This window comes from Pelophylax lessonae (assembly GCF_965119305.1).
Source record: "Pelophylax lessonae genome assembly, chromosome: 4".
NCBI classification, from domain to species: domain Eukaryota; kingdom Metazoa; phylum Chordata; class Amphibia; order Anura; family Ranidae; genus Pelophylax; species Pelophylax lessonae.
Window position 1 is genome coordinate 633,097,558 of NC_138771.1, and position 14,375 is coordinate 633,111,932.

General features: G+C 44.6%; 1 protein-coding gene across 1 annotated transcript in view; it reads right to left on the reverse strand.

The window, feature by feature from the left end:
- LOC309552880 (extracellular calcium-sensing receptor-like) overlaps positions 1-12,008 on the reverse strand; it is a gene marked incomplete at both ends in the record, with an annotated part of 45,320 nt that extends 33,312 nt beyond the window's left edge. Inside the window, 3 exons of the mRNA XM_082253791.1 lie at positions 7,332-8,162; positions 11,286-11,577; positions 11,932-12,008. Of these exons, the coding sequence (XP_082109917.1) occupies positions 7,332-8,162; positions 11,286-11,577; positions 11,932-12,008 (1,200 nt within the window). The remainder of the gene's footprint in view (positions 1-7,331; positions 8,163-11,285; positions 11,578-11,931) is intronic.
- Between the last annotated feature and the right edge of the window lie 2,367 nt (positions 12,009-14,375).

Consider the following 14,375-nt stretch of genomic DNA (forward strand, 5'->3'; position numbering starts at 1 on the left):
GGCTGGAGAGCGGTACATTAATGAGAGTCTGCTGGCAACAGTGAAGCATGGCGGAGGTTCCTTTCAACTTTGGGGCTGCATTTCTTGAGTTGAAGATTTGGTCAAGATCAATGGAGTCCTCAAAGCTGAAAAATACTGGCAGATACTTATCCATTGTGCCATACCATCAGGGAGGCGTGTGAATGGCCCCAAATGTATTATGCAGCAGGATGACAACCCCAAACATACAGCCAATGTCATTAAGAACTATCTTCAGTGTAAAGAAGAACAATGAGTCCTAGAAGTGAGCCCTGATCTCATCATCATCAAGTCTGTCTGGGATTACATGAAGAGACAGATGGATATGAAGCAGCCTACATCCACAGAATATCTTTGGTTAGTTCTCCAAGATGTTTGGAACAAACTATCTGCCAAGTTCCTTCAAAAACCGTATGCAAGTTTACCTAGAAGAATTTATGTTGTTTTGAAGGTAAAGGCTGGTCTCACCAAACATTGATTGGATTTGGAATGCTCTTCTGTTTTGTTTACTTTCATTGTTTTACTTTCCATTTTGTGAATTGAATAAAATAAACTATTAAGACCCCGTTCACACTGGGGCGACGCTACTTCCCGGGGCGACCTGTGAAGTCGCGGTGCGCTGCTCGCACCGCGACCTCGGGGCGGCCGGCACGGACTTCATATCATTGAAGTCAATGCAGGTCGCTTCAGGTCGCCCCAAAGAAGCTCCGGACCCTTTTTCTAAGTCGGAGCGACTTGTGTCGCTCCTATTAGAACGGGTCCACAGCTTCTCTATGGAAGGCGACCTACGGCGACCTGTGAGGCGACCAGGTCGCCTCACAGGTCGCCCCAGTGTGAACGGGCTCTTACACTTCTATTTCTGAAAGCATTCCCAATTTACAGCATTTTTTCACTGCCTAAAAGCTTTTCACAGTAGTGTATGTACTTTATGTATATACTTTATTTTCATGTTTTGGCACGCTTTCAGATAGTGGCTAGAGTAGCCACTTTACCACCGGAGGATTTTGCTGTCTTACGTCCAGGCCACTTTTTGCGATTCGGCACTGTGCGACTTTAACTGACAATTGCGCGGTCATACAACGCCATACCCAAACGAAATTTACGTCCTTTTTTCCCCACAAACAGAGCTTCCTTTTTGGTGGTATTTGATCACCTGTGCGATTTTTACTTTTTGCGCTATAAACAAAAAAAGAGCGTAAATTTTGAAAAAATAACAATATTTTTCACATTTTTTTATATGAAATTCCCCCCAAAAAAATGTAAAAATCTAATTTTTTTAACATTTTAGGCCAATTTGTTTTCTGCTACCTATGTTTGGTAAAAAAAATCACAATAAGCGTATTTTGATTGGTTTGCGCAAAAGTTATTGCGTTTACTATCTAAGGGAAAGATTTCTGTCATTTTTGGTGTTTTTTTTTTTTAACGAGTAATGGCGGCGATCTGCGATTTTTTTTGCGGGACTGTGACATTGCGGCAGACAGATCGGACCCTTGGCTGACATGTTTGACACTTTTGGGGGTACCAGTGACATTACTACAGTAATCAGTGCTATACATATGCACTGTTACTGTAAAAAAGACACTGGCAGGGAAGGGGTTAATTTTATTGGAGAGGGAGGGGTTAATGTATGCCTGGTGCTTACTGACATTTGTGGGGGGAGGTGACTGAGTGATATAGGGACAGATCGCAGGTTCAGCTATGCTGAACCCTGCAATCTGACCCTGCCTGTCACTTAGGAGATCCGCCCGCTTTGTTTACACAAGCGGGCGGATCTCCAGACTCAATTCCCCGACGATCGGGGAAGAGCGGCGGCGATCGTCGCTGCTCCTCCCCTGGCCCGACTCCCACTGTGACTGAATACAGCGGGAGCGAGCCTCCGGCGGCGCGCGCGCCGCCGAGAAAGGGGAGTGTCTGGCGACGTAGATCTACGTCGCCAGACGATAACAAACCACTTTGCCGCAGTAGAGCTCTAGTGAGCAGTGGCAAAGTGGGTAGGGAAAGAGCACTCATCTGAGGGAAAGTATTTGCAGCAGGGAAAGGTTCCTAATGAGTAGGGACAAATCCCAGAAGCCGACTCTTCAGTAGAAACGCGTCAGTGGAGCCAGTCACGCTGCTATACGCCCCGGATCGCACTGCAGGCGACCGTGATCTTTTAACCCGAGCACTTGCTGTCTAAACATCGGATGTTTGTAAGTGTTTTACCTTATATACTTAATAAAAACGTGGGTAATGCGCTATCAGTCCCTTCCTTTTTCTATTGTGGTTCTCTCGCTGGTATTCCCGTTCCTGGAAGTCTCCAGACCCATACAACTAGGAAGCTTTGTTGATTCATCCATCCCACTGGATATTCCATCATCCTTGGCTGATATAATATTGGATTCCTGGGTACCACAGTATATGCTCTATTCTCCCTCATTTGTGGTAAGAGTCCATTCGCATCACTGGGTGTCACCACAAGATTGCACTTTTGTTTTAATATCACGCTTATGGATTTTTATTTGGTAAGAGGTTAATCCACCTACTTTACACATACCAGCACTATCCAGCAGCTGATTTTTCTTCACCTTGGGCAATTTGGATCACCCCTTTCTAGATGAAAGAGACTTTGCCATCATAACTTATTGCTTTATTTGGATAATAATTTTGTCATATTGGACATCTTGGCATTGTTTATTTGCTCACGTATTAGCGCACTTTTGTAACTTATTTTATATATGTTATAATTTTTTCACAGAGACAAAGTATGGACTGCTATGGAAGACTCTTCTTTGGGACCAGACCAACCAGGCTGCATTCTAACCTCTGAAGACAGATGCTGTCGGTGCATCTTTACCCGCTGTACCTCTGCATTGAACAGAAATATGAGTCTTACCCAAAGTGGCACTCTCTCGCTGGGGTTGTTTGTAGTTTGTAGCAGTGCATACTCTGCAATACAAATTTTGACTTATTTGGAACCGGACTCAGTGTCATTACTGCCGCCACACCGTACTACACCTCCCTACACATATATATATATACACACACATTTTTGTAAATATTTTATTATATATTTTCATGTGACAACACTGAAAAAATGACACTTTGCTACAATGTAAAGTAGTGAGTGTACAGCTTGTATAACAGTGTAAATTTGCTGTCCCCTCAAAATAACTCAACACACAGCCATTAATGTCTAAACTGCTGACAACAAAAGTGAGTACACCCCTGAGTGAAAATGTCAATATTGGGCCAAAATAACCATTTTCCCTTCCCGGTGTCATGTGACTCATTAGTGTTACAAGGTCTCAGGTGTGAATGGGGAGCAGGTGTCTGAAATTTGGTGTTATCGCTCTCACTCTCTCATACTGGTCACTGGAAGTTCAACATGGCACCTCATGGCAAAAAACTTTCTGAGGATCTGAAAAAAAAGAATTGTTGCTCTACATAAAGATGGGCAAGACTATAAGAAGATTGCCAAGACCCTGAAACTGAGTTGCAACACAGTGGTCAAGACCATACGGCGGTTTAACAGAACAAATTCCACTCAGAACAGGCCTCGTCATGGTCGACCAAAGAGGTTGAGTGCACGTGCTCAGCGTCATATCCAGAGGTTGTCTTTGGGAAATAGATGTATGAGTGCTGCCAGCATTGCTGCAGAGGTTGAAGGGGTGGAAGAGTCAGCCTGTCAGTGCTCAGACCATACGCCGCACACTGCATCAAATTGGTCTGCATGGCTGTCGTCCCAGAAGGAAGCCTCTTCTAAAGATGATGCACAACAAAAGCCTGCATACAGTTTGCTGAAGACAAGCAGACTAAGGACATGGATTACTGGAACCATGTCCTGTGGTCTGTTGAGACCAAGATAAACTTGTTTGGTTCAGATGGTGTCAAGCGTGTGTGGCGGTAACCAGGTGAGGAGTACAAAGACAAGTGTGTCTTGCCTACAGTCAAGCATGGTGGTGGGAGTGTCATGGTCTGGGGCTGCATGAGTGCTGCCGGCACTGGGGAGCTACATTTCATTGAGGGAACCATGAATGCCAACATGTACTGTGACATACTGAAGCAGAGCATGATCCCCCCACCTTTCGAGACTGGACCGCAGGGCAGTATTCCAACATGATAATGACCCCAAACACACCTCCAAGATGACCACTGCCTTGCTAAAGAAGCTGAGGGTAAAGGTGATAGACTGGCCAAGCATGTCTCCAGACCTAAACCCTATTGAGCATCTGTGGGGCATCCTCAAACGGAAGGTGGAGGAGCTCAAGGTCTCTAACATCCACCAGCTCCGTGATGTCGTCATGGAGGAGTGGAAGAGGACTCCAGTGGCAACCTGCGAAGCTCTGGGGATCTCCATGCCCAAGAGGGTTAAGTCAGTGCTGGAAAATAATGATGACCACACACAATATTGACACTTTGGGACCAATTTGGACATTGTCACTTAGGGGTGTACTCACTTTTGTTCTCCCCATTCACACCTGAGACCTTGTAACTCTAATGAGTCACATGACAACAGGGAGGGAAAATGGCTAAATGGGCACAATTTGGACACCTTCACTTAGGGGTGTACTCACTTTTGTTGCCATGGGTTTAGACATTAATGGCTGTGTTGAGTTATTTTGAGGGGACAGCAAATTTACACTGTTATACAAGCTGCACACTCACTACTTTACATTGTAGCAAAGTGTCATTTCTTCAGTGTTGTCACATGAAAATATATAATAAAATATTTACAAAGATGTGAGGGGCGTATCTCTCTCTCACTTTCTCTCTGTCTCCCACCACCACAACACACCAGTCAGAACTCAGCACTCAGTCAGCAGCTGATTGGATGTTGATCAGATGCTGGTCTTCTAGCATGCCCATTCAACAGAAACCAGACATTCAGACGGCTTCTGTTGGACAAGCTGTGTACACATGGGCCTGAATGTCGGTTGGTTACTGTTGAGCCAGCTGATATCAGCCGATATTCAGCCCGAGTGTACCAGGCTTTACACACAAACAATACAATATTTAAATAGAGTACAACAACAATGCAAGCAATGCTTATCATACTTTAACCACTTGCCGACTGCCTAACGCCGATCTACGTCGGCGGTCAGCCCCTCACAGGCAAAGTGATGTAGGGCTACGTCACTAGCTTGTGAGGGTCTAGGGAGCGAGCACGCGCCCCCGGAGGCGCGCGCTCCCGCGTGGTCATGGACCCCCCACGCGTGTGACCAGCGGACCCGATGTCCGCCGGTCACTCGGCGATCGGCGGGGAGAGGGAGAATGTCAGGCAGCTTGTGTAAACAAGCCACCTGTCATTGTCCTCGCTGTAAAGACACTGATCAAACGGATCTAGTATGTAGATCCGTTGATCAGTGTCCTTACAGCTCAAGCCACAGCCAATCACAGTAGAAAGCACGCCCCTAGGGATACACACAGCCCCTCCCTCCCAAATAAAGTTAACCCCTTCACAACCAGTGTATTTTTACAGTAACAGTGCATATGTATAGCACTGATTACTGTAGAAAAGTCACTGGTAACCCCAAAAGTGTCACAAATGTCAGTCAAGGGTCCGATCTGTCCGCCGCAAAGTCGCAGTACCGCAAAAAAAAATCGCAGATCGCCGCCATTACGCGTTAAAAAAAAAAACAACAAAAATGACAAAAATCTTTCCCTTTGTTAGTAAACGCGATAACTTTTGCGCAAACCAATCAAAATACGCTTTTTGCGATTTTTTTTACCAAACATATGTAGCATAAAACAAATTGGCCGAAAATTTTAAAAAATTTTGATTTTTACTTTTTTTTGGGGGGGGAATTTCATATAAAAAAATGTGAAAAATATTGTTATTTTTGCAAAATGTACGCTCTTTTTTTGTTTATAGCGCGTGATCAAAAAATCGCACAGGTGATCAAATGCCACCAAAAGAAAGCTCTGTTTGTGGGAAAAAAAGGACGTCAAATTCGTTTAGGTACAGCGTCGCACGACCGCGCAATCGTCCGTTAAAGTCACGCAGTGCCGAATCGCAAAATACCCCCTGGTCAGGAAGGGGGTAAAATCTTCCGGGGCTTAAGTGGTTAAAAAAGCCAGCATGCCCTGCATCCATAGATACACTATATTAGATTTTTTTTTTTTTTTTTTCAAAATACATTTGTATGCATTCAATGAGAAAAAAAAATGTGTTCATAAACCTGTAAACTTTTGAAAGCACTTTAACCAGTTTTGGACCGGAAGGATTTTCCCCCTGATGACCAGGCCCTATTTTGGGATTCGGCACTGCATTACTTTAACGGACAATGTTGCGATTTTTATTTTTTGCGCTATTAAAAAAAAAAAGCGACAATTCGGAAAAAAAAAAACAATATTTTTCACATTCTGCTATATGACATTCCCCAAAAAATTTAAAAATCAAATTTTTTTAACATTTTAGGCCAATTTGTTTTCTGCTACATATTTTTGGTAAAAAAAATCACAATATGTGTATTTTGATTGGTTTGCGCAAATGTTATCGCGTTTACTAACTACGGGAAAGATTTATGTCATTTTTACTAGTAATGGCGGCGATCTGTGATTTTTTGTGGGACTGGGACATGGCGGGGGACAGATCGGACCCCTAACTGACATTTCTGACACTTTTGGGGGGTACCAGTGACATTACTACAGTAATCAGTGCTAAAAATATGCACTGTTACTGTAATAATGACACTGGCAGGGAAGGGGTTAACAGTATAGGTGATTAAGGGGTTAAATGTGACCCTAGGGGAGTGATTCTAACTGTATGAGGGTTGGGCTTCTGAGGTGACCATAGAGACATGTGATCCTATACTGTATAGAAGGATCACAGGCGCTCTGTCATCATCCCCGGGAGAAGGACGGTTGACTGTGTTTACAATAGCCGACCGTCCTTCTCTCTCAGTGGGAAACAATTGAGAGTGTCAGGTGGCAATCGGAGCCGCTGACACATGCTCGGCTTCCCCGCTGACAAGCGGAGGCGGGAGCAGCGGCGGAGGCGGGAGCACGGCGGAGGCGGCGCGTGCTCGCCCCCTAGCTTCTCCCAAGCAAATGACGTATGCACATGTAGTTTTGCCTGGGAGAGCCACTCTGCCGCCGTATAAATACAGTACGGCAAGTGGTTAAATAAAACTGACCAAAATCCACCATACTTTCCTTTTCAGTTTACAAATTACGTAGACTGATGAATATTTTACCAGTTAAAAAAAAAAACATCTTTATTCTAATATGAAAATTATATAGAAGCCAAATCAAAATAATATTTGGTACATACTTCAGAGTCTTATCATATTGCCTGTCTTTTTTATTTTTTTCTTATTTTAAAAAATTCCTACCTGCCAAGGCTTCAGCAATTGAAGAGTAGAACAGCCCCCATTATAGAAAGGTCCTTCTCCCTCTTTGCACATGTGCAAGTCATGTAAGGCTTTAGCTATAACATAAATTGCTTGATAAAGATTATACGCCCCTCTTAAATTGGACACATCATTGTACCTGTTCTGTATGCTATCTAGATCTTCCTCTAATGTGCAAATTTTGGTAAAATTTCTCAGAGATTCGCCACTTATTTCCCGATCATATATTTGACAGTCAAATGTACTCTCCCACAACATTTTGGCCCACGCTTTTCCTGGACCAGAAATAGGCTGAATACTGTTAAGAAAGTGTTTAAAATTTGGGATGACAGAGCTATGAAAAGAAAATCCAATGGACCCAGACAGTAACGAAGAGTATTTTCTATCTGATAACAAATTTGAAGTAGACCAAGCTTCACTGGCCACAAAGATCTTTCCAGTAACGTTCTGCACCAACATCTCATCTAGAAGAGGGAGCATTTCTGGGTCAGTGGAAAAGATTAGGACAACCTTGGCTGTGGATTCTTTAATGACCTTGATAATGTGAGGGGCATTTTTATCCTGACGATCAGTCATCAAGTATTCCACAAATTCCACACATGCACCAGCTTTAAGAAGCTCTTGACGAATGACCTGGATTCCCTGTTGGCCGTAGTCTTCATTCAAAGCCACCAATCCAACCCAAGTCCAACCAAAATGCAACAGTAGCTGAGCCAGTCCCTCAGATTGGAAGTGGTCACTGGGAACTGTTCTGAAGAAGGAAGGAAACTGCACCCGGTCACTCAAGATTGAGCTGGTTGAATAATGACTGATCTAAGACAAAAAAATAAGGCTAATTTGACCGTTACTCTTACTAGATACAAGATGCTGCAAAGGGGAAGTCCATCTTAATTTTATATTTCTCTTCACAAATTTCAGACTGTTCTAACAGGAAAAGTTCTAACACTTCCTACCTTGCACAGTCCATTCTTTTTGATCCATCACTATGATGGGCTGCCTCACAGGACATGGCCAATAGGCATGTGCAGGAAACAAAAAAGGTGCAGGAAAACTTCTGTAAGTCCCTAATATTTTGCGATTATATGTAGGGATCAGTAGACTTATTTGAGTGAAATGAATTTTGGAAACGTTCAATTCCACTCCTTGAGTTCCTGAGCTTTGAGTAAGCCTTTGTAAGCTAAAATGTGTTAGCTTTCTGCTGCATACTGGACCACTTGACTTTTAATAAATAAATTCTGCAGATATTGTATGAACTCCAGCTTTGCCTTTTTCATAGCTGAAAGAAGCTTTGGCAATGCTCAGGGCCATTAAAGCCCATTGGACCCTTAAAAAAAACACCCTAATTTCACCTTGCCTATTGACTCCATTGCATTTCACAAAACTGATGAAATATCTCCTGCAGAAATGTTGGGGAATATGTATACCCCATCAGTAACAAAAAACTGTCCACTGCCCCCACCTATAACTAGCCTTCACAGCAAGGAGCACATGGAAGGGCAACGCAAGCAAAACAACAACAAAAAAATAAAATTTCCAGCTCAACTCACCACAAGAGTTAGGACTGCAGATAATATTGGAGTGCCTTGGAGCGGCTCTGCAGCTTAGGCATGTATTTGCAAATGTCTGCTAATTAAACCCTTGTTTTTAACGCAAACTGTTAGACAGCATAATTCGGTTGGTTGCAGACTGGCTGGTGAGCTGAGCTGAGAATTTTCTTTGGTTTTGTTTTGAATGTGAAAACTATTGATTTCTTTTAACCACTTGCCGACCGCCGCAAGTACATATACTGCGGTGGTCAGCCCCCCCTGGGCAAAGTGGGTACGTCACTCGCCCGCGTGCCCCCGCCCCCGCTCGTTCACAATGCCATTCCCGTGCGAGTGACCAGCGGCTCGGATGTCCGCCGGTCACTCGCGATCTCCCGATGGAGAGGGAGAAAGGCAGACGGCTGATGTAAACAAAGCCGCCTGTCATTCTCCCTGATGTAAGTACAGAGATCATACGATTCTGCTATGTAGGATCGTATGTCTCTGTGGTTACATCAAAAGCCACACCCCTATACAGTTAGAATCACACCCCTAGGGACACACTTAAACCCTTAATCTCTAATAAAGTTAACCCCTTCCCTGCCAGTGTCATTTTTACAGTAACAGTGCATATGTATAGCACTGATTACTGTAGTAATGTCACTGGTACCCCCAAAAGTGTCAAAAATGTCAGTCAAGGGTCCGATCTGTCCGCCGCAATGTCGCAGTCCCGCAAAAAAAAAAATGCAGATCGCCGCCATTACTAGTTTAAAAAAAAGCAATAAAAATGACATAAATCTTTCCCGTAGTTAGTAAATGCAATAACTTTTGCGCAAACCAATCAAAATACGCTTATTGCTATTTTTTTCACCAAAAATATGTAGCAGAAAAAAAATTGGCCTAAAATGTTAAAAAAATTTGATTTTTACATTTTTTGGGGGAAATTTCATACAAAAAAATGTGAAAAATATTGTTATTTTTTCAAAATTGTCGCTCTTTTTTTGTTTATAGCACAAAAAGTAAAACTTGCACAGGTGATCAAATACCACCAAAAGAAAGCTCTATTTGTGGAAAAAAAAGGACATCAATTTAATTTGGGTACAGCGTCGCATGACCGCGCAAATTGTCCGTTAAAGTGCCGAATCGCAAAATAGGCCCTGGTCTTTGAGTGAGACTGGTTAAGTGGTTAAGCTTAGTCACAGCCGTTTTTTTTTTTTTTTTTACCTCTGTACCTATTTTCTGACCTGACCTAGCTTGTGGCCTTGGTCCTTTCCATGCTTTCCATTTTACATTTCCAATGCTTCTCTCTTAATCACTTTTGAAAAGGAAAGGCTTATCTACTGGTATTAACCTTTGCTTGATCTTCTGCTTTGTTTCCTATTTTAGTACCTTGTTTTATGGCTACTTCTTTGTTTCTAGCAAGTTCCTGTTCCTAAAAATCACTTTTTTGACTTGGTGTTTTACTACTTCTTTTCTTGCCCAATTGTGGTGGAACCACTACACTGCTTTGCAAGTACCTATGAGGCAAATCTCATCACTATTAGATTTACTACCATGTGTTTTTGTCTTCAAAGATATAAATCCATGGGGGGTTCTAGTTTAATTTTAACAATGGAGCTAATCAGCCTCCCAGCACTCACTACCACTGTTTTGAAGAACCTACTGCATTCACATTCTCAGTATCTACAGAGGAGAAGCAGACTACCTTGTGGATACTCAACCTGTGTATTGGGAACGGTGACCATTTCCAATATCAAGTAATATTCAGGCAGAATGGAAAATCATAGTCACAAGCAACACATGCCTCTGTATGTGGTCATTGCACACTCTTTCCCTTGTTTTTGCACATTTAGCATGGACAGAGCTTCTAAACCTTCTTAATTCTACTAGAAAAGTAGTTTCCATTGCTATCTGTGGGGACATTTCTCTTCACTCCTTGTTTGATCCTCAATTTGTCAAAAAAATAGAATAGAACAGACAGCGATGACTAGTTGACAGAACATCCAACTCTTTCTGACACTATCCAAAGCTCCCAAAAGACTTCTATGTGGTTTTTCCCCAAGACCAGGGATGCTTAGGTGATGGGCCCATGTAAGGAGCTACTATACAAGCCCAGGCAGCACGCAGCGGTTTTCATGAAGAATGTGTACAAACAGCAGGGGCCACAATTTCAAGTTAGTATGCTTTGGGAAAGGGGAGGGGTAGTTTAGGGCATCAAAAAAGTATAAGGGCACTTTGAAAGTGCAGTTATTCTTTTAAGTATAATAAGTTTTTTGTTTCTTTAATTTTGTTCCTCTTATAATTATCTATGTATGTGATAAAGTGTCATGTGCAAATAACCTATAGCAGGACAAGAAAAAAAAATGTTTATTGTTTACCTACTTCCTATTGGTCATCACCCTTAGCTCTATACCTGTGGATATCTGAAAAGTCCAAGAACATGGGCCATCTGTATGGAGTAAGAGGAGACAGAATGCCCAATGATAGCCACCACTGGTGATCGCTCCTGGCAGGAAAAATTGGGGATCCCACTTTCCCTTCCTGTCAACAGCTTTTGGGTCCCATCAATCTCCTCATGTAATGCTGCACAAGAGTCATAGACCTGGAATCCCAGGGAGGTGTTGGGCAGTAGGTCCAAGCTTCTAGTTATCTCTTCCACAGCAAACCTCAAGGCTTGGAACTGCTGTAAAACCTCAAAGCTAAACCTATGACAGATAGAAAAGAGTAATTTTACATTTTAATAGCCTAAGAAATTTAGAAACATACTAAATACAGGCAGAAAATTCACAGATTGTGTTAAACAAACCTCTAGAAAAGTCGCCATCGAAAACATTCCTAAACATGCTAATATAGTAACACGTCATAAAATGTGTTGTGTGTCATTTTTTTCTCTCCATTATTCGTTTTTTTTTAAATTTCATTTATAACTACTAGAAATAATTGTTATGTACAGTATAATGGAGCATGTGTGTGGGAAGTGTTAAAAATAACACTGCCTGGAGGGGCGTGGCTTCCGGCGCTGAAGATGGCCGCATAGATCTTCAGCTCCGCTCGGCCACCCGGGACATCGCTCACCTACAGCCTTCACAGCGGGTTTAAAATCCCCCACGAACGTGGCAGAACCTCCGGGCACCATGAGGAATAAAAAGAACACCTCGCAATCACGTAAGCTGGAGGGATTCCTTGTCTCCACTGCGGCGGGCAGCAGACAAGATGGCGCCGGCAGGTCCCCACAGCGCGCTTCTTCCCGGGACGGGAACCAACACCACAAGCCGCCACCGCTCAGGCAAGTAGCCAACCCGGACAGCGGGAACTCCTCCGGCGCTTCCACCCCTCCTTCTCCCTCCTCGAGAAGCCCGGCGAAGCAGCGCCCACGCTGGTGCTCTCCCCCCCCCCGATCCATCCCAACGATGTGAGATGGAGCAGGCGGCATCCTCTCCACCAGAACCCGGGGGCATGGGCACACCTCCTGCAGACCCCTTCGCTGCCTTCCCAGTGGGGGACCACCCGATCTCGGGTACACTCATGAAAGGAATGCTTCACTCCCTATGGTCCTCTCTGCACTCAGATGTGATGCAGAGTCTCTCTCAAACAAGGAAAGATGTCCAGCAGCTCGAGGTGAGGGTGGACTCTGTTGAATCCTCTATGACAAAATGTACTTTGTCTCTCAACACTCTCATTACAGCCCATAATGGTCATACTGATGACATTGACTGGATCAAGGACAAGCTTGCAGACCTGGAGGACAGGTCCCGTAGAAATAACTTAAAATTAAGGGGGATCCCGGAAACTGTCCAGCCCCAACACCTGCGCAAAATGGCTACAGACCTATTCTCAGCATTGATCCCCTCCTTGTCTTCCTCTGAATTGGAGATAGACAGGATCCGTAGGATCCCTAAGCCTCACTTCATAGCACAAGACCTGCCTCGTGATGTCCTTCTTCGGGTGCACTTTTTTCAGACTAAGGACAAAATCCTAATGGCCTCAAGGCAACTCCAAGTTCTTCCTGGCGACTTCCCGCAGGTGCAGATACTGCCGGACCTCTCCAGGCACACGCTCCAGAAGCGTAGGAACCTCGCCACCATAACAAAGGCCCTGAGGAATCACCAAATAGTGCACAAGTGGAAACACCCGGCTCAACTTTCCATCACCCATCAGGGCCGCACTGTCACAATTGCTTCTCTGGAGGAAGGTATGGCTCTGCTACACCGCTGGGGAATCATTCCGGAGCCTCCATCTGCCTCCTCGAGATCCTCCGGACCTCCTTCGCCACAGACCCTCTCGGATGACTGGCATGTGGTGTCCCGTAAACGTTCTAGCTCTAGACACTCCTCACCCGGAGGGGAGCTCCAGCACCCGCACACACCTGCTCAACGTTAGTCCCTGGCCAAGGTTTTGGTGACCTACTGGCCCCTCTTTTTCGGTTGCAGGTAGTACCTGCCTCTAGACTCTTTTTTATTCTTTGTTTGGTTTCCCCAGCCTCCCTGCCTTCCCTTCCCTTCCTGTTTTGTTACTCCAGTCGGAATGGTGGACTTGTGCTCTTTGACATGCCCGCACCCCCCTCGGCCCTCATGCAGATGACCCTATTTACGTCTCTGAAGATACCATGACCATCAAGTTCCTTTCTTTAAATGTTAATGGTCTAAATCACCCTGTCAAGCGGTTCTCCCTCTGGACTGAGCTTAGCAACAGTGGAGCTGACGTGGCATGCATCCAGGAGACTCACTTCAAGCTTAACCATCAGCCCAAGTTCTCACACAAGAACTTCCCTACTCTTTTTTTCGCCAGCGCCCCTGTGAAGAAAAGAGGCGTGATGATTGCTCTGAGAGACTCGATTTCCTTCTCACTCCGCAACCTGACCCAAGATCCTGACGGCAGATTTCTCATTCTTCAGGGTGACTTTAATGCGCTGCCTTTAACTTTAGTGGCGGTTTACGCCCCCAACACTCACCAGAAGCGTTTTCTATCCAGACTGCTAAAGGAAATCTCCAGTAATGTTTACGGTAATATAGTGGTTTGTGGTGATATGAACTCTGTGGTCGACCCGGGGCTTGACACCTCGGTGCCTGCCGGGGCCGACAACTTTCATTGGCCTCTCTGTTGGCCTCCGAGCAATTGTTTGATGTTTGGCGCTGCCAGCATGGTTCGGAAAGGGATTACTCGTTTTATTCCTGCAGACACAAATCGTACTCACGTATTGATATGTTCTGGACTGACCTCCCTTCGCTGGGAAAGGCCTCCTCCTCGGCCATCAGAAACATCACGTGGTCTGACCACGCGGCTGTGGAGATGGTTCTGGAGGAGTCCGGTCCTAGGGAACGGTCGTCGGTTTGGCGTTGTGATGTAAAGGGGCTTCAGGACCCAGCTGCTGGTAAGTTAATTCGGGACCAGCTCTCAGAATTCTTTGCTATCAATGTTTCCTCCGTGTCGGACCCCTGGGTGCTCTGGGGAGCGCACAAGGCGTTCGTCCGGGGAGTGTGCATCCAACAGTCAGCAAGACTCC